This window comes from Tupaia chinensis, unplaced genomic scaffold (genome assembly GCF_000334495.1).
Source record: "Tupaia chinensis unplaced genomic scaffold, TupChi_1.0 Scaffold000544_1, whole genome shotgun sequence".
NCBI lineage: Eukaryota > Metazoa > Chordata > Mammalia > Scandentia > Tupaiidae > Tupaia > Tupaia belangeri.
Window position 1 is genome coordinate 3,649,907 of NW_006160056.1, and position 13,298 is coordinate 3,663,204.

At 38.0% G+C, this 13,298-nt stretch overlaps 1 protein-coding gene across 1 annotated transcript in view; it reads left to right on the plus strand.

The window, feature by feature from the left end:
* SDHAF3 (succinate dehydrogenase complex assembly factor 3) overlaps window positions 1–9,045 on the plus strand; it is an 81,255-nt gene extending 72,210 nt beyond the window's left edge. The window contains exon 2 of the mRNA XM_006157506.3: window positions 8,577–9,045. Coding sequence (XP_006157568.1) covers window positions 8,577–8,780 — 204 coding nt within the window. The 3' untranslated portion in view covers window positions 8,781–9,045. The remainder of the gene's footprint in view (window positions 1–8,576) is intronic.
* Window positions 9,046–13,298: the final 4,253 nt, after the last annotated feature.

Below are 13,298 nucleotides of genomic sequence, written 5' to 3' on the forward strand. Positions count from 1 at the left end.
TCCCTATTTGAATACCCCTTATTTTATTCTCTTTCTGATTGCATTGGCTAGCACTTCCAGCACTATATTGAAAAGGAGTGGAGAAAGTGGCCAGCCTTGTACCAGTTTTTAGTGGAAAAACTTTGAGCTTTTCCCCATTCAGTATAATGTTAACTATCGGTTTTTGATAGATGGCTTTTACTGTGTTGAGAAATGACGATTCTATGCCAATTTTGTTGAGAGTCTTAATCATGAAGGGATGCTATATTTTGTTGAATACTTTCTCTACATTGATGGACATGATCATAAGGTTTTTATCTTTCTGTTGATATGGTGTATTACATTTATGGTTTTGTGTATATTGAACCACCCTTGCATATCTGGAATAAAGCCTACGTGGTTGTGGTGAATAATCTATGTGCTGTTGGATACAATTTACTATTATCTTACAGAGAATTTTTGTGTCTATATTCATCAGAGATATTGGTCTGTAGTTTTCCATGTTGTGTCCTTATCTGTTTTTGGGGGTGAGGGTGATGGAGACTTCATAGAATGAATTTGGGAGAGTTCCTTCCTTTTGGATCTTTAGAAATAATTTGAGTAGAATGGGGTTAACTCTTCTTTAAACATTATGTAGAATTCAGAAGTGAATCCAGCAGGACCTGGACTTTTGTTTATTGGGAGTAGGCTTTTCATGGTTTATTGCTGATTCAATCTCATTGCTTGTTATTGGTCTATTAAGGCTTTCAATGTCCTCCTGAGTCAATCTTAGTAGATTATGTGTGCCCAGGAATTTGTCCATCTCATCAAAGTTTTTCTTGTTTGTTGGTGTATAATCGCTAATAGTATCCTCTAATGATGTTCTGTATTTCTATTGTATCTTTTGTAATATTGATGTTTTATTATGAATTTTATTTATTGATTCCATTCTGTCTTCTTAATTAGTCTAGCTAATGGTTTATCTTTTCAAAGAACAAGCTTTTGCTTTAATTTATTTTCTATATTATTTACTTCTGCCTGAATCTTTATTATTTCTTTTCTCCTAAGATTTTTGCATTTTGTTGTTGTTGTTTTTCTAACTTCCTGAAGCATGATGTTAGGTTGTCCATTTGCTACATTTCCATCTTTTTCTTATGTACACTGATTTCTATGAACTTCCCTCTTATGATTACTTTTGTCGTGTCCCATAGATTATGGAGACTCGTGTGTTCATTATTGTTGGGTTCCATGAATCTAATGATTTCAATTTTAATTTCTTCAGTAGTTGTTAAATCACTTAGTGTTTTGTTTCTATGCATTTGTCTATTTTTCCTGAAATTAATATCAAGTTTAACTTAGTTATGGTTAGAGAAGACACTGGATATAGTTTATATGCCTGTGAATATGTAAAAGCTTGTTTTGTGCCCTATCACGTGGTGATAAACTGATACTGTATAGGTCCTTTGCCTTTTCAAAACCTGGTGAATAACAAAATTAGTAAGCTACACTTAGTTTGCCTTCTAGTAACACATTTAAATTAGTAAAGTAGGAAGACCAGAAGACTTAGTTTCATTAGGAGACTTTCTTAAGATTTTTTTGTAGTTCACCGCTGATTAAATTTCCTGTAGCTGCTATAACAAATTACTACAGTTTGATAGCTAAAAGCAACAAAAATTTATTCTTTCTTAGTTCAGGAAGCTCTAGGGGAGAAATCCACACAAGGCCTTTTCCAGACAGATGTAGGATTCCTTGATTTATGGCTGTATCCCTCCAGGCTCTCCATCCTCACATCACCCCCTCTGTCAATGTCTGATTTGTCTCAGTCTCTCTTATAAGAACACTTGTGCTGGTTCTTAAAGCCTACCATGATAGCTCAGGAGCATAATCTTATCCACAAATTCTTAATAAAATCTGCAAAACCTTTATTTTATAAGGTAACACTCATAGGTTCTGGGAATTAGGACCTGATCCTTGAGAGACATCATGCAGCCCATGACATCTCTCATACACAAAGGTTCCAGAGATTAGGACCTACTATCTTTGGGAGAGACATTCAGCCCACTGCATATATGCTCTCCATCCTTAAAGCATCTCTTTTTGATGGCTTCCTGCTTCCTGAAGTAGCTGCTTAATGTAACCTGAAGCAGCACTGTGCATTTTCTTTAGTTTAAAAGCTCAATCATAGTAGTTTTCTAATGTTCTGGCCTGCTTTATTCATAGAGGCCAATTTGACCACAGTTTAAAAAAGATCAAAGGAGTCTGTATTTTGTGTATAGTATTTTTTCATTCTCTGAGTTTTTTCCCTCTTCAAATACATTTTCTTAGCAGGATGATCTAGTTAGAAAATTCCTATTTTGGGTCTGGCAGGTGGTGTGGTGATTAAGGCACTGGACTTCCATGTTGGTGACTGTGGTTCCAGTCCTGGACCTGGCAGCTTGCTTTTCTCACTTTCCCTCTCTGTCTTTCTCTGGTCAAATAAATAATAATAATAAATAAATAATTCTTTTTTTCAAGGGACACATTTTTGCTATAAGGTGTGTGTGCTCGCTGAAGAGACAGAGATAGACAAAAAGTAAGAAATCACCCCCCAGAGAGGATGGCCATGCCACAGTCCCTTCTCCTCTACTCCTCTCAGGATTTTGAGCACATACGCACACACACCTGGCATGAATTTTAAGCTACTGGGCATGGGAATCAAGCCTCAGACATTGTATGTCCCCACTTAACATATACCGAATGTCTGTGCCCTATGACTGAAACTGATTGACTAACGTTTGTACAAACACAAGAGATGGGTGTGAATGCCAGACGAGGTGTGTGTGGAATGGGGCCTAACAAAGGACATTTGGAGAAGGGATACGGAGGTAGAGCATTGATGGGATGGGGAGGTGTGGTGTTATCGGTTGAAGATATTTTGACCAACGGGACTGGGGAGAAATGTTCACATATTGAAATGCTCACATTGTAAGCTAAACAATGTGATTGAATGTATATACAAAAATAAATTAATTAATTTAAAAACAAAAACCTCAGTTGGCCACATGGGAGTCCAGTGCCTTAACCACTACACCACCTGCTGGCCCCTAAATAAATAATTATTAAAAAAAAAAGAAAATTCATATTTTATTGTTGCATCTTTCTGCATTTGGGCACCTCCAGATTTCTGTCTCAAATTGGTACAGATTCAAAATATTTATGCAAAATATTTGAAGCTAGAAGTGTTTGATTTTCTTTTTCTTTTGTGTTTTTTATTTTGGAATGTTAGCATATGTATAATGAGATCTTGGTGATGGAACCCAAATGTAAACATAAAATTTATTGTTAATTTTTTTTCATACATCATACGCATATCTTGATGGTAATTTTCTGTAATATGTAGTATAGTATTTTGACTGAGATAATCATATGAAGGTCATCTGGGGGCACATGGCCTCAGAGGTCAGATGAGAAATCTTTCTTCTTGTGGTATCATGTGAGGACGCAGTCAGATTTTGAAGCATTTTGGATTTTTGAATTGGGAATGCTGGGTTCATGTTTGATTATTATTTATTTTGCCATTTTTCTTGTATCTTGCTTGGGCAGAAATGTTAAAACTACATGAGCAAGGGACAAGTGTTGGTGCAGTGGTAGAATGTGATGTTCTGTGAGGCAAACCCATATGGGAAGGTTTCTGGTTTAAGTACAGAGATCATGGGCATGTGCGTGTCTGTGATCTGGGGCTGGGAGCAAAGTCTGTCCCTTATAACTTCAGGTAGAAGTTAATAAAAGTGTATGGGTGGTGGGAACCAGCAGTTAGCATAATGGCTATGTCGCTGGACTCCCACGTAGTCTACCACGGTTCACGTCCAGGACCCGGTGGCTTAAACTCACGCCGGGTACGTGTGCGTGCATGCCCAAGATCCCGAGAGGAGAATGGAGGAGAAGGGATTACGGCGTGACCATCCCCCCGGGGGGTTATTTCTCGCATTCTGTCTCTGTGTCTCTCTGTCTGTCTTGTGAGCGCATGCGGCCTATAGTGAAAATCTCTCCAAAAAAAAAAAAGTATATGGGTGGCAAAGACCAGTAAGCCATGGTTAGTGGCAGTAGGCGGACTTTAATTTTTTTCTTTTTGTAATAGTCTTTTCTTTGGGCATGTGCGCTCTCCAGAAAGACAGAGAGAGACAGAAAGCAAGGAATCAACCTACAGTGGGGATGGCCAAGCCACAGTCCCTTCTCCTCCATCCTCCTCTCGGAATCTTGGGCACACACGCACGCACCTAGAGTGAGTTTAAGCCACCAGGTCCAGGACTCAAACCGCAGTCGACTACATGGGAGTCCAGCAACATTGCCATTATGCCAACTGCTGGTCCCAGTAGTCTTTCTTTTCTACCCTAAGTATTCATTGATCATCTGTTATGCAAGTGTTAAATGTATTTGTAGTCTCCTAGAAAAACATTAGATTGTCACCTTAATTATTATGAATTATACTTCAAGTGACTTTTGAAGTTAAACATACCTAAATATATGTTTAAAATTATGAGAAATGTTTGGCTATTATATGGTGCAGTAGATCAGTGCTCTGCCCTGGGAGTTGTAGCTCACATAGCTGATATGATTTGAATCCCAGCACCACTGGCTTATAAAAACATGCTGGGTATGTGTGAATGTCCCAAATCCTGATGGGAAGAAAAAGGATTGTAGGAAGCTTGACTGTGCCCCATTAAGACTGGTATTTTCGGGACCAGCAGTTGGCATAATGACTGTGTTGCTAGACTCCCATGTAGTCGACAGCTGTTCAAGTTTTGGCTGTGGTGGCTTAAACTCATGCTGGGCACGTGTGTGTGCATGCCCAAGATCCTGAGAGGAGAATGGGGAAGGGATTGCGGCGTGGCCATCCCCACTGGGGGTTGATTTCTTGCTTGTTGTCTTTCTCTGTCTTTCTGACGAATGCACACACCCTATAGCAAAATCCTCTCCAAAGAAAAAAAAAAGAGTGCTATTTTCTCTCTCTCGGTGCACATGCTCTCTGACAATTAAAAAGTGTAAAATAATCCTCTAACAAATAATTTTTTTGGGGGGAGAGGTTTTTGCTATAGGATGCATGTGCTCACCAGGAAGACAGAGAGAGACAGAGAGACAGAAAGTAAGAAGTCACCCGAATTCACCCCTCAGGGGGGATGGCCACGACACAATCCCTTCTCCTCCACTCTCCTCTCTGGATCTTGGGCACACATGCACACTGTGAATTTCAGCCACCAGGTCCGGGACTCAAACTGAGGTCAACTACATGGGAGTCCAGCGACATAGCCATTACACTAACTGCTGGTCCCACAAATAAATTGTTTTTAAAAAATCTGAAAATATAGGAAAGAACAAAAGAGGGAGACGACATTAGTGTGTCTACCATCCAGGTTTAACAAACATTGACATTTTGCAGTATTTATTTTAGATCACTCTTTTAAAAAAAGTAAAATATTAAAAGTGGAATTAAAATCCAGTTTTCTCAGCACCATTTGAAGAGTCTATTTCTCCATTGAATAGACTTGACACTTATTGAAAACCAATTTGTCATACACACAAAAGTTTATTTTTGCATTCTCAGATCACTTCTCTCTCTCTCTCTCTCTTTTTTTTTTTTTTAGAGGTTTTTGCTATAGGACTTGTACGCTCGTCAGACAGAGAGAGACAGAGAGACAGAAAGCAAGAAATCACCCCCCCGGGGGGATGGTCACGCTGCAATCCCTTCTTCTCCATTCTCCTCTCGGGATCTTGGGCACGCATGCACACGCGCCCGGTGTGAGTTTTAAGCCACCGGGTCCCGGACTTGACCCGCGGTCAACTACGTGGGAGTCCAGCGACATAGCCATTACGTTAACTGCTGGTTCCCAGTTCTCTTTTTTAAGAGAGATTTTTTGCTATAGGGTGCATGCACTTGCCGGAGAGACAGAGAGAGACAGAGAGGCAGAAAATGAGAAAATGGATCTTCCCACCCCCAAGGATGGCCATACCACAATTTGGGCACTCAAGCCGCCGGGTCTGGGACTCAAACTGTGATCAGCCATATGGGAGTAAACACTTTAAGGACTATACAACCTGCTGGCCCTCAGATCACTTCTCTTGATGTTAGGTGTCTATCCTAATGCCAGTTCCACACAGTTTAGTTACTGTAGCTTTGTTATAAGTTTTGATATTGGAAAGTTGGAGTCATCTAATTTTGTTATTCTTGTTCAAGATTGTTTGTGGCTCTGACATTCTCATGTGAATTTCAGTATCAACTTTTCATCTCTGTAAGTACTTTTTGAGTTGTTTTTTTTTTTTTTTTTTTTTTTTTTTTCAGGTTCATCCACTTTGGCACATGGACATTTAGGTCAATTGCTGATACTTTATTCAGAAGTATACTGAATTCATTTCAGTATATTTGTTGTTACTCCTATTGGTGTATAATTGATTTCCAGCGATTTGTTTCAAGAACACATTGCTTTAACAAGAATGCACATTCATGTGTATGTTACTTGTTCACATTTAAAAGTTTCTTAGGATAGTAGTTTTCAATCAGGGAATATTTGACAATGTTTGGAGATAGTTCTGATTATCAAGTTTTATTTATAATTTTTATTTAATTTTTAAATTTGCCACAGGGCACATGCACTCATGAGAGAGAGTGAGAGAATGGGAAAGCAAGTTGCCAGGTTTGAGATTTGAACTGTGTTCAGCCATGTGGCAGTCCAGTGCCTAAACCAGTATGCCACCTGCTGGCCCTGATTATGAAGTTTTATTTATTTATTTATTTTGCAAGAGATTTTTGTTCTAGGGTGCATGTGTTCACTGGAGAGACAGAGAGACAAAAAGTGAGAAATAACCCCATCAGGGAGATGGCCATGCCACTATTTCTTCTCTTCCATTCTCCTCTTTGGATCTTGGGCATGCACGCACACAACCCTGGTGTGAGTTTTAAGTTGCCAGGTCCAGGATTTGACCTGCCGTCAACTACATGGGGGTCCAGTGATGTAACCATTACACCATCTACTTGTCCCCTGATTGTCAAGTTTTAAGGGAAGGGTGCTACTGGTAGCTAATGGTTAGATTAGAGATGCTGCTACATACTGTAATGCACAAATAGACTCCTATCCACCCCAAAACAGTTGCCCAAATTATCCAAAGTAATGCTAAGGTTGAGAAACTGCTTTAAGGCATATATACTTAGAGGTGGAATAAATACAGTTTATAATATGTATGGTGTTTTTGTTTTATTCTTATATGAAATAAATTTTTATAAAACATAAAGATACTATAATTTCCAATATAAGTGATGGTTTAGAATGAAAATGAAAGCGTCTTTGGCGATGCTAGCAATTGAGCAATTACGAAAAACTGAGATATCTCAAGCTAGGCTGAGTTAGCAGCATTATTCAGAGTTAACAAATTCATTCGCTTACCCTGAGTGTACATGTAATCTTTAATTTCATGAACAGAAATACAATTATAGTTTCTGACTGCTAAAAAGATTAATTTTAACATGAGTATTTAGAAAAAAATAGCACTTGTCTATATTCTGAGGGTTAGAATATTAGGCTGGTGTGCTGACTGAACATGAACGAAATTACATGAAAAATAAGTTTTTTTCTTTTTTTTTTTTTTTTGGAGAGTTTTTTGCTATAAGGCGCGTGTTCTCACCAGGAAGACAGAGACAGAGAGACAGAAAGCGAGAAATCACCCCCTAGGGGGGATGGCCACGCTGCAATAGCTTCTCCTCCATTTTCTTCTTGGGATCTTGGGCACACAAGCACATGCACCCAGTGTGAATTTAAGCCACCGGGTCCGGGACTCGAACCGTGATCGACCATGTGGGAGTCCAGCAACATAGCCATTACGCTAACTGCTGGTCCCCAAAATGTAACAACTTTTGGTAGTTGTAACATGTTGAAGGTGTAAAGGTTTAAAATGGTCTCTCTAGTGTGTTTTTCATTGAAAACAAGAGAATGTAGTTAATGAATTTTAAGACCAATTTTTAAGTCTTAGAGCTCCTTTTTGAAAAGCTGATGAAAGACATGGCCCCGGAAGTATGTGGACACTTCTCTACACACACAGTTTTACATATGGTTTTGGGTGGTTTATGTATTCTCCTCAAGCCTATCTATATGCCTACCATCCCTTCCTCACTAGTTTCCAGGTTAATAACATTGTTAAAAGTCTGTTATAATGTATGGTGTTAAAAATAAGATACTGGGTTGTTAGACAAGTCATGACACATTTTTTTGCATAGACAAACATAGATAAAATTTGTCATGACTTGTCTAACAACCTAATACATTGAAGGGGTCTTCAGAAATTTCATGATAAACACATATTTTGAAAAAAACTGCATGAATTTCAAAGTTTGTTTTTACATCATAATATAAACTCAGACTTCAATTCTATTTTTCTACAAACTTTTTGAAGTTCCCTTGTATTTAAAATTATCTCTGAATATAAAGACACACTATGTTGTTTATTTCTTTATAGGCAAATGCAGAAGGTTTAGTGATAGAGAAAAATAAGTTATTTAGAATTACAATTCTTTAAGTCCTCCAACATTAAATTATTGAACATAGGTATTATTTTAACATTATAGCCTTTATTTCTTTTTCTCCTTTTACTAGGTGTATGCAGCAGTGTTGTGGCAACAAGCTAATGAAAAAAGACAGAATTCAACTGAAAAAGCACTTTTTGGCACCTTCCTTTCAGAAGAAAAACTTAATGACTTCCGTGATGAACAAATTGGACATTTACAAAAGTTGATGCAAGAAGCCACTAAACCGAATAAGCAATTTAGTATTACTGAGTCTACCAAATCAAAATTTTAGTGTACACAATAAAGCTTAACAAAACATGTAAAATACAGAGTAACTTAATTTTAGCTGTCACTGTTTTTTTAAAAGGTATTATTTCAGCTTTGAGCCTTTCATGATACCTGGTGTTAATGAGATTATTTTATCATTTGATGTTATGAATGCAGTATATGGATCAGGATCAGTAATAGACAACTCAAAAACTTTATAACATCATTGGTATAACAGTACTTGCTGGATGAAATTTGATTTGGGGAATAAAAGAATGGCTTAGAATGGACAAACTTCTGGAATTTTATTTACTGAAAATATTTTATATGTAAATTTGTTTTAAATGCTACTTTTAAAAGAATTATTTATATACTTTTATTTATTATTATTTTAAAATTTGCTACAGGGCATGTGTGCTCACCAGAGAGAAAGAGGGAAAATAAGAAAGCAAGCCACCAGGTCCAGCACTTGAACCATAGTCAGCCATATGGGAATCCAGCACCTTAATCTCTGTGCCACCTACTGGCCCCATAAGTGCTACTCATTTTTTAAAATTATTTAACTTTATTTACTTTTGTGTATTTTAATTTGACCAGAGAGGGAGAGGGGGAGAGAGAGAGAAAGAAAGTGAGAAAACAACCAACCAGGTCCAAGACTTGAACTGTGGTTGGCCATGTTGTAACCCAGCTTCCTTAACCACCATGCCACCTGCTGGCCCCCCTTAACTGCTGTTCTTGTTCAAGCATTAGCCTCATAGCTTTTCTTCTGCTTCATCAGATAGGTATATCATGATAAATGTAGAATTTCAACAAAGTTATTATGAAATATATAACAATTATAAAAGCTTTATTTCTACTTTAATATGTACTTGATTATTGTTTTGGAAATCCCCTTCTCCCTCAGTCACTGTTAATTCACAATGAAAGATTAAAGAGAAGCTTTAAGATAATAGTAGATGGTCCTTTAAATTAAATAATTTATAGTTATCTTGAGAATTTCACTTTTTGCCCAGTGGTTAGGGAGATTAAAAACATCTTCTTGTGTCAGCAGGTGATGTAGTGGTTAAGGTGGTGGACTCTCATGTGGTTGACCATGGTTCAAGTCCTGGACCCAGCAGTGCCAGAGGCCTGTTCCAGCCTGGGTGGGCTGACCTGACGGAGGCGACACAGGTGAGAAAAATCAGACTGAGACCTCGATGCTGTTTAGCATGTTCTCAGCCGACTACAGTCAGAGCACGCTCAAGACTGCAGCATCTATGGCCAGTAATTATACATATTTATTGAGGGATGTTTACAAGGGTTGGAGGGGTGAGGAGGATGTAAAAGATTTTACTCTAAAGAAAAGGGTATTTAAAACATGGAAACAATAATCATAACACATGATGTACCGTTCTTGTCTGATCAGGTAAAAGCAGTTACAGCTCAGGGCAAGAGAGTCCATTCGTCCGGTACAGTTTTTCTTAGGTCTTGATTGCTGGGTAGGGCCTTTTGAATGAGGGGGTTTTCAGCAAGCTTGGTAACTTCAGTCCCAGGTCGGGGCGGTATCAGATTGTGGTTACAAAGGCCTAGATAGAAATCTTATTTGATTAAGTAAAGACATGGTTAATATATACTAAAATGGAACATCTATATTGTTTCTGGGGTAATTTAGAGCTAAGAGGGTGAGCCTTTTGCTCACATGGGGAAGGAATTGAGGTCTTGTGAGCAGCTTAATGACTAACCGAAAGGTTATTATGTACATGTGAACCTGAGAGGGACTTCAGTATTGTTTATTGTTATTTTCCAGGCCGGTGGGGTGAGTCTAATTCCCATTCACCTCTGCCTTAGGGATACTCATTCTCTTAGGATTATTAATTGTAAAAGTTACAGTAAGGCTGGGGATGTTATTTCACCCTTACGGGGTACCGTGATGACAGTAAAGCCCATGGCACGGAGATTGAAAGCGCAAACCAGCACTGCAAACACAGTTGGAACCTTGAGCTGTTAGCGTACAGCTTTTTCTCAGCCAAGCCTTGCTTAAGCATGAGAGATAGCTCTTTATGTTTTGCCTGTGTTAGCTGTATGGCCTCTGTCACAGCAGCTTGAAACTGAGGCTGGATGTGTGTGCATGTGTGCCCAAAATCCCAAGAGAAGAAGATTGAGGCATGGCCATTCCCCCTGGGAAGTGATTTCTCACTTTCTGTCTCTGTCTTTTCTGTGAGTGCATGCACCCTATAGAAAAAAAAAAATCTCTCTCAAAAATTTTTTTAAAAGTTTTTCCTGTACTTCAGTTGATTTATAAATTAAAGAGAAAATGAAATGGTAAACTCATTCACATCATAAAACATTTATTACAAGTAAAACGACTTCTATCTTTAGTTATTGGTGTGATTTGAATGTTTGTGCTTCATCTTAATTCATATGTTAAAACTGAATCCCTTATGTGGTGTTATTAGGAAGTAGGGAAGTGACTAGGTCATGAAGGCAGTGCCCTCATGAATGGGATCATGTCATTATAAAAGAGGAACTAAAGAGACATCTGGCTCCTCCACCATATAACGACACAATGAAAGGATAACTGTTCCTGAACCAGAAAGTGAGCCTTCATCAGACACTGAATCTTCTGGCACCTTGATCTTGGACTTCCCAATTTCTATTGTGACATTAAATGATATTTTGAACAACCTATTGCCAATAAATTTGTAACATGAGGAAGAAATAGGTGTATTTTTTAGAAAAATATTGCTTACCAGAATAGATAAAAGAATAGTCTATGGACATTAAAGTAATTGAACTAAATTAAAAATAATCCAAGGAAGAAAATTGAGGGCCTAACCAGCTTTTTTGATGAGTACCACCAAATAGTCAAGAAATTAATAGTTTTACACTAAGCACTTCTAGAGAATAGAAGAAAAAAGATGCTCTGTAACTCATTTTATGAGACCAGCATATACCTGATACCAAATGAAGTTTGAGAAAGGAAAATACTGACCAATTTCACTTAGTAATATAGATACAAAATCTTAAGCAAGTACTAGCAGTTCCAGCAAAGAATGATTCATCATGAACTGGTCAAGTGTGTGACAGGATTTCAAAGTTGTTTTTACATTAGAAAGTCAATTACTATGACCCAGCATATAATTAAATTAAAGAAGACTTAATCATTTTAGATGCAGAAAAAGTGTTTGCTAAATATTAAATATCCATTCGTGTTGAAATTGCTTTTAAGTTATAAAGGACACTTTATCAATCTAATTAAAGGTTTCTACTAAACATCTGCAGTAAACATGTGAATCTCTGGATACTTAATCTTTAGATTGGGAAAAGAGGGTTTCTATCAATTCTTTTCAAGTCAAAACTGATAATATCAGATAATATAATTGTATTTGTAGAAAATGGTTAAAAATCTACAACTTTTTAAAAGTGAGTACGATACTTAAAGTGTGCTCACTGCAAAAATTGGTATACAAAAATAAGTTGAACTAAGTCCAGCAGCAACAAACAACGTGAAAATTTCTAAAAATATATAATCAACAAATATTAAGAACTTAGAGATGAATGTAGCAAGAGATGTTTAAAACTCTAGATAAAATAGTAAAATTTTGCTTCAAGATGATGAGACTTAAATAAATAAAGTGGCACTTTATGTTCAAAGATTGGAAGATTTAATGTTGGAAATCTCTCAATTTTTCCCAAATGGCTTGTAGTTTCAATGAATCTTAATAAAAATTTCAAGTGCATTCAGTAGACAAACATTTAACAATATATATAGGGTACTATCTTCTTGCTGAACACAGACTGTATGCCCATGTTGCCTTCCCTAGCTAGTACCCATTCCACTTGCCAGTACCTGTGCCCACCATGTACCAGGTACTACTCTACATTCAGCCTCCCTGCTCAGGACCCTGGCTCAGTCCCTGGCTGCATCTGGACCAGAGAGATTGGGATAAATCAGGAGAACTTGGCCACTGATTGAGAAGAGGGCCTACTGTGACTTCCACTGACCACAGATACCCAGTCAGTGGCTACTGCCCACAACCAGCCCACACAGAGAGAAACCAGGCCAGCAAAAACTTACACGATGCATGGCTTCTACTTCTAAAAACAGGGAGGAGTCATCTCCCTGAAGCTGTTGAAGTTCTGAATGACTTCTTCCCAGAATCCCTTCTGGAGAAGCAAAATGAGAGAACTCAGAACCCCAGACCATCACCATGGATTCCAGCATTCTCACCCACAGAAGAACAAGGAAACCAGCACAGAGCTAACACACATCTTAGGGAAGTGAAAGAATAAACAGCTTCAGGAGAAAAAAATTGGACTGACTACCTTACCTCCAGTGCAATCAGGCAAGAGAGCCACACCTTGCAGTTCAATGAGTAGGTGAAGCTCCAAAACTATAATCAGGTTTCTATAGCCTAGAAGGAGTGGAGGACTCAAAAGAGAGGACCCACACCCCAACAGAGACTGAAGAATTTGGACACTACACCAAGAGAATGGTTACTTGGTCCAACTGACACCACCCACAATACAGCTTCTCTAAACCTCAGTAAAATCTATTATGTAC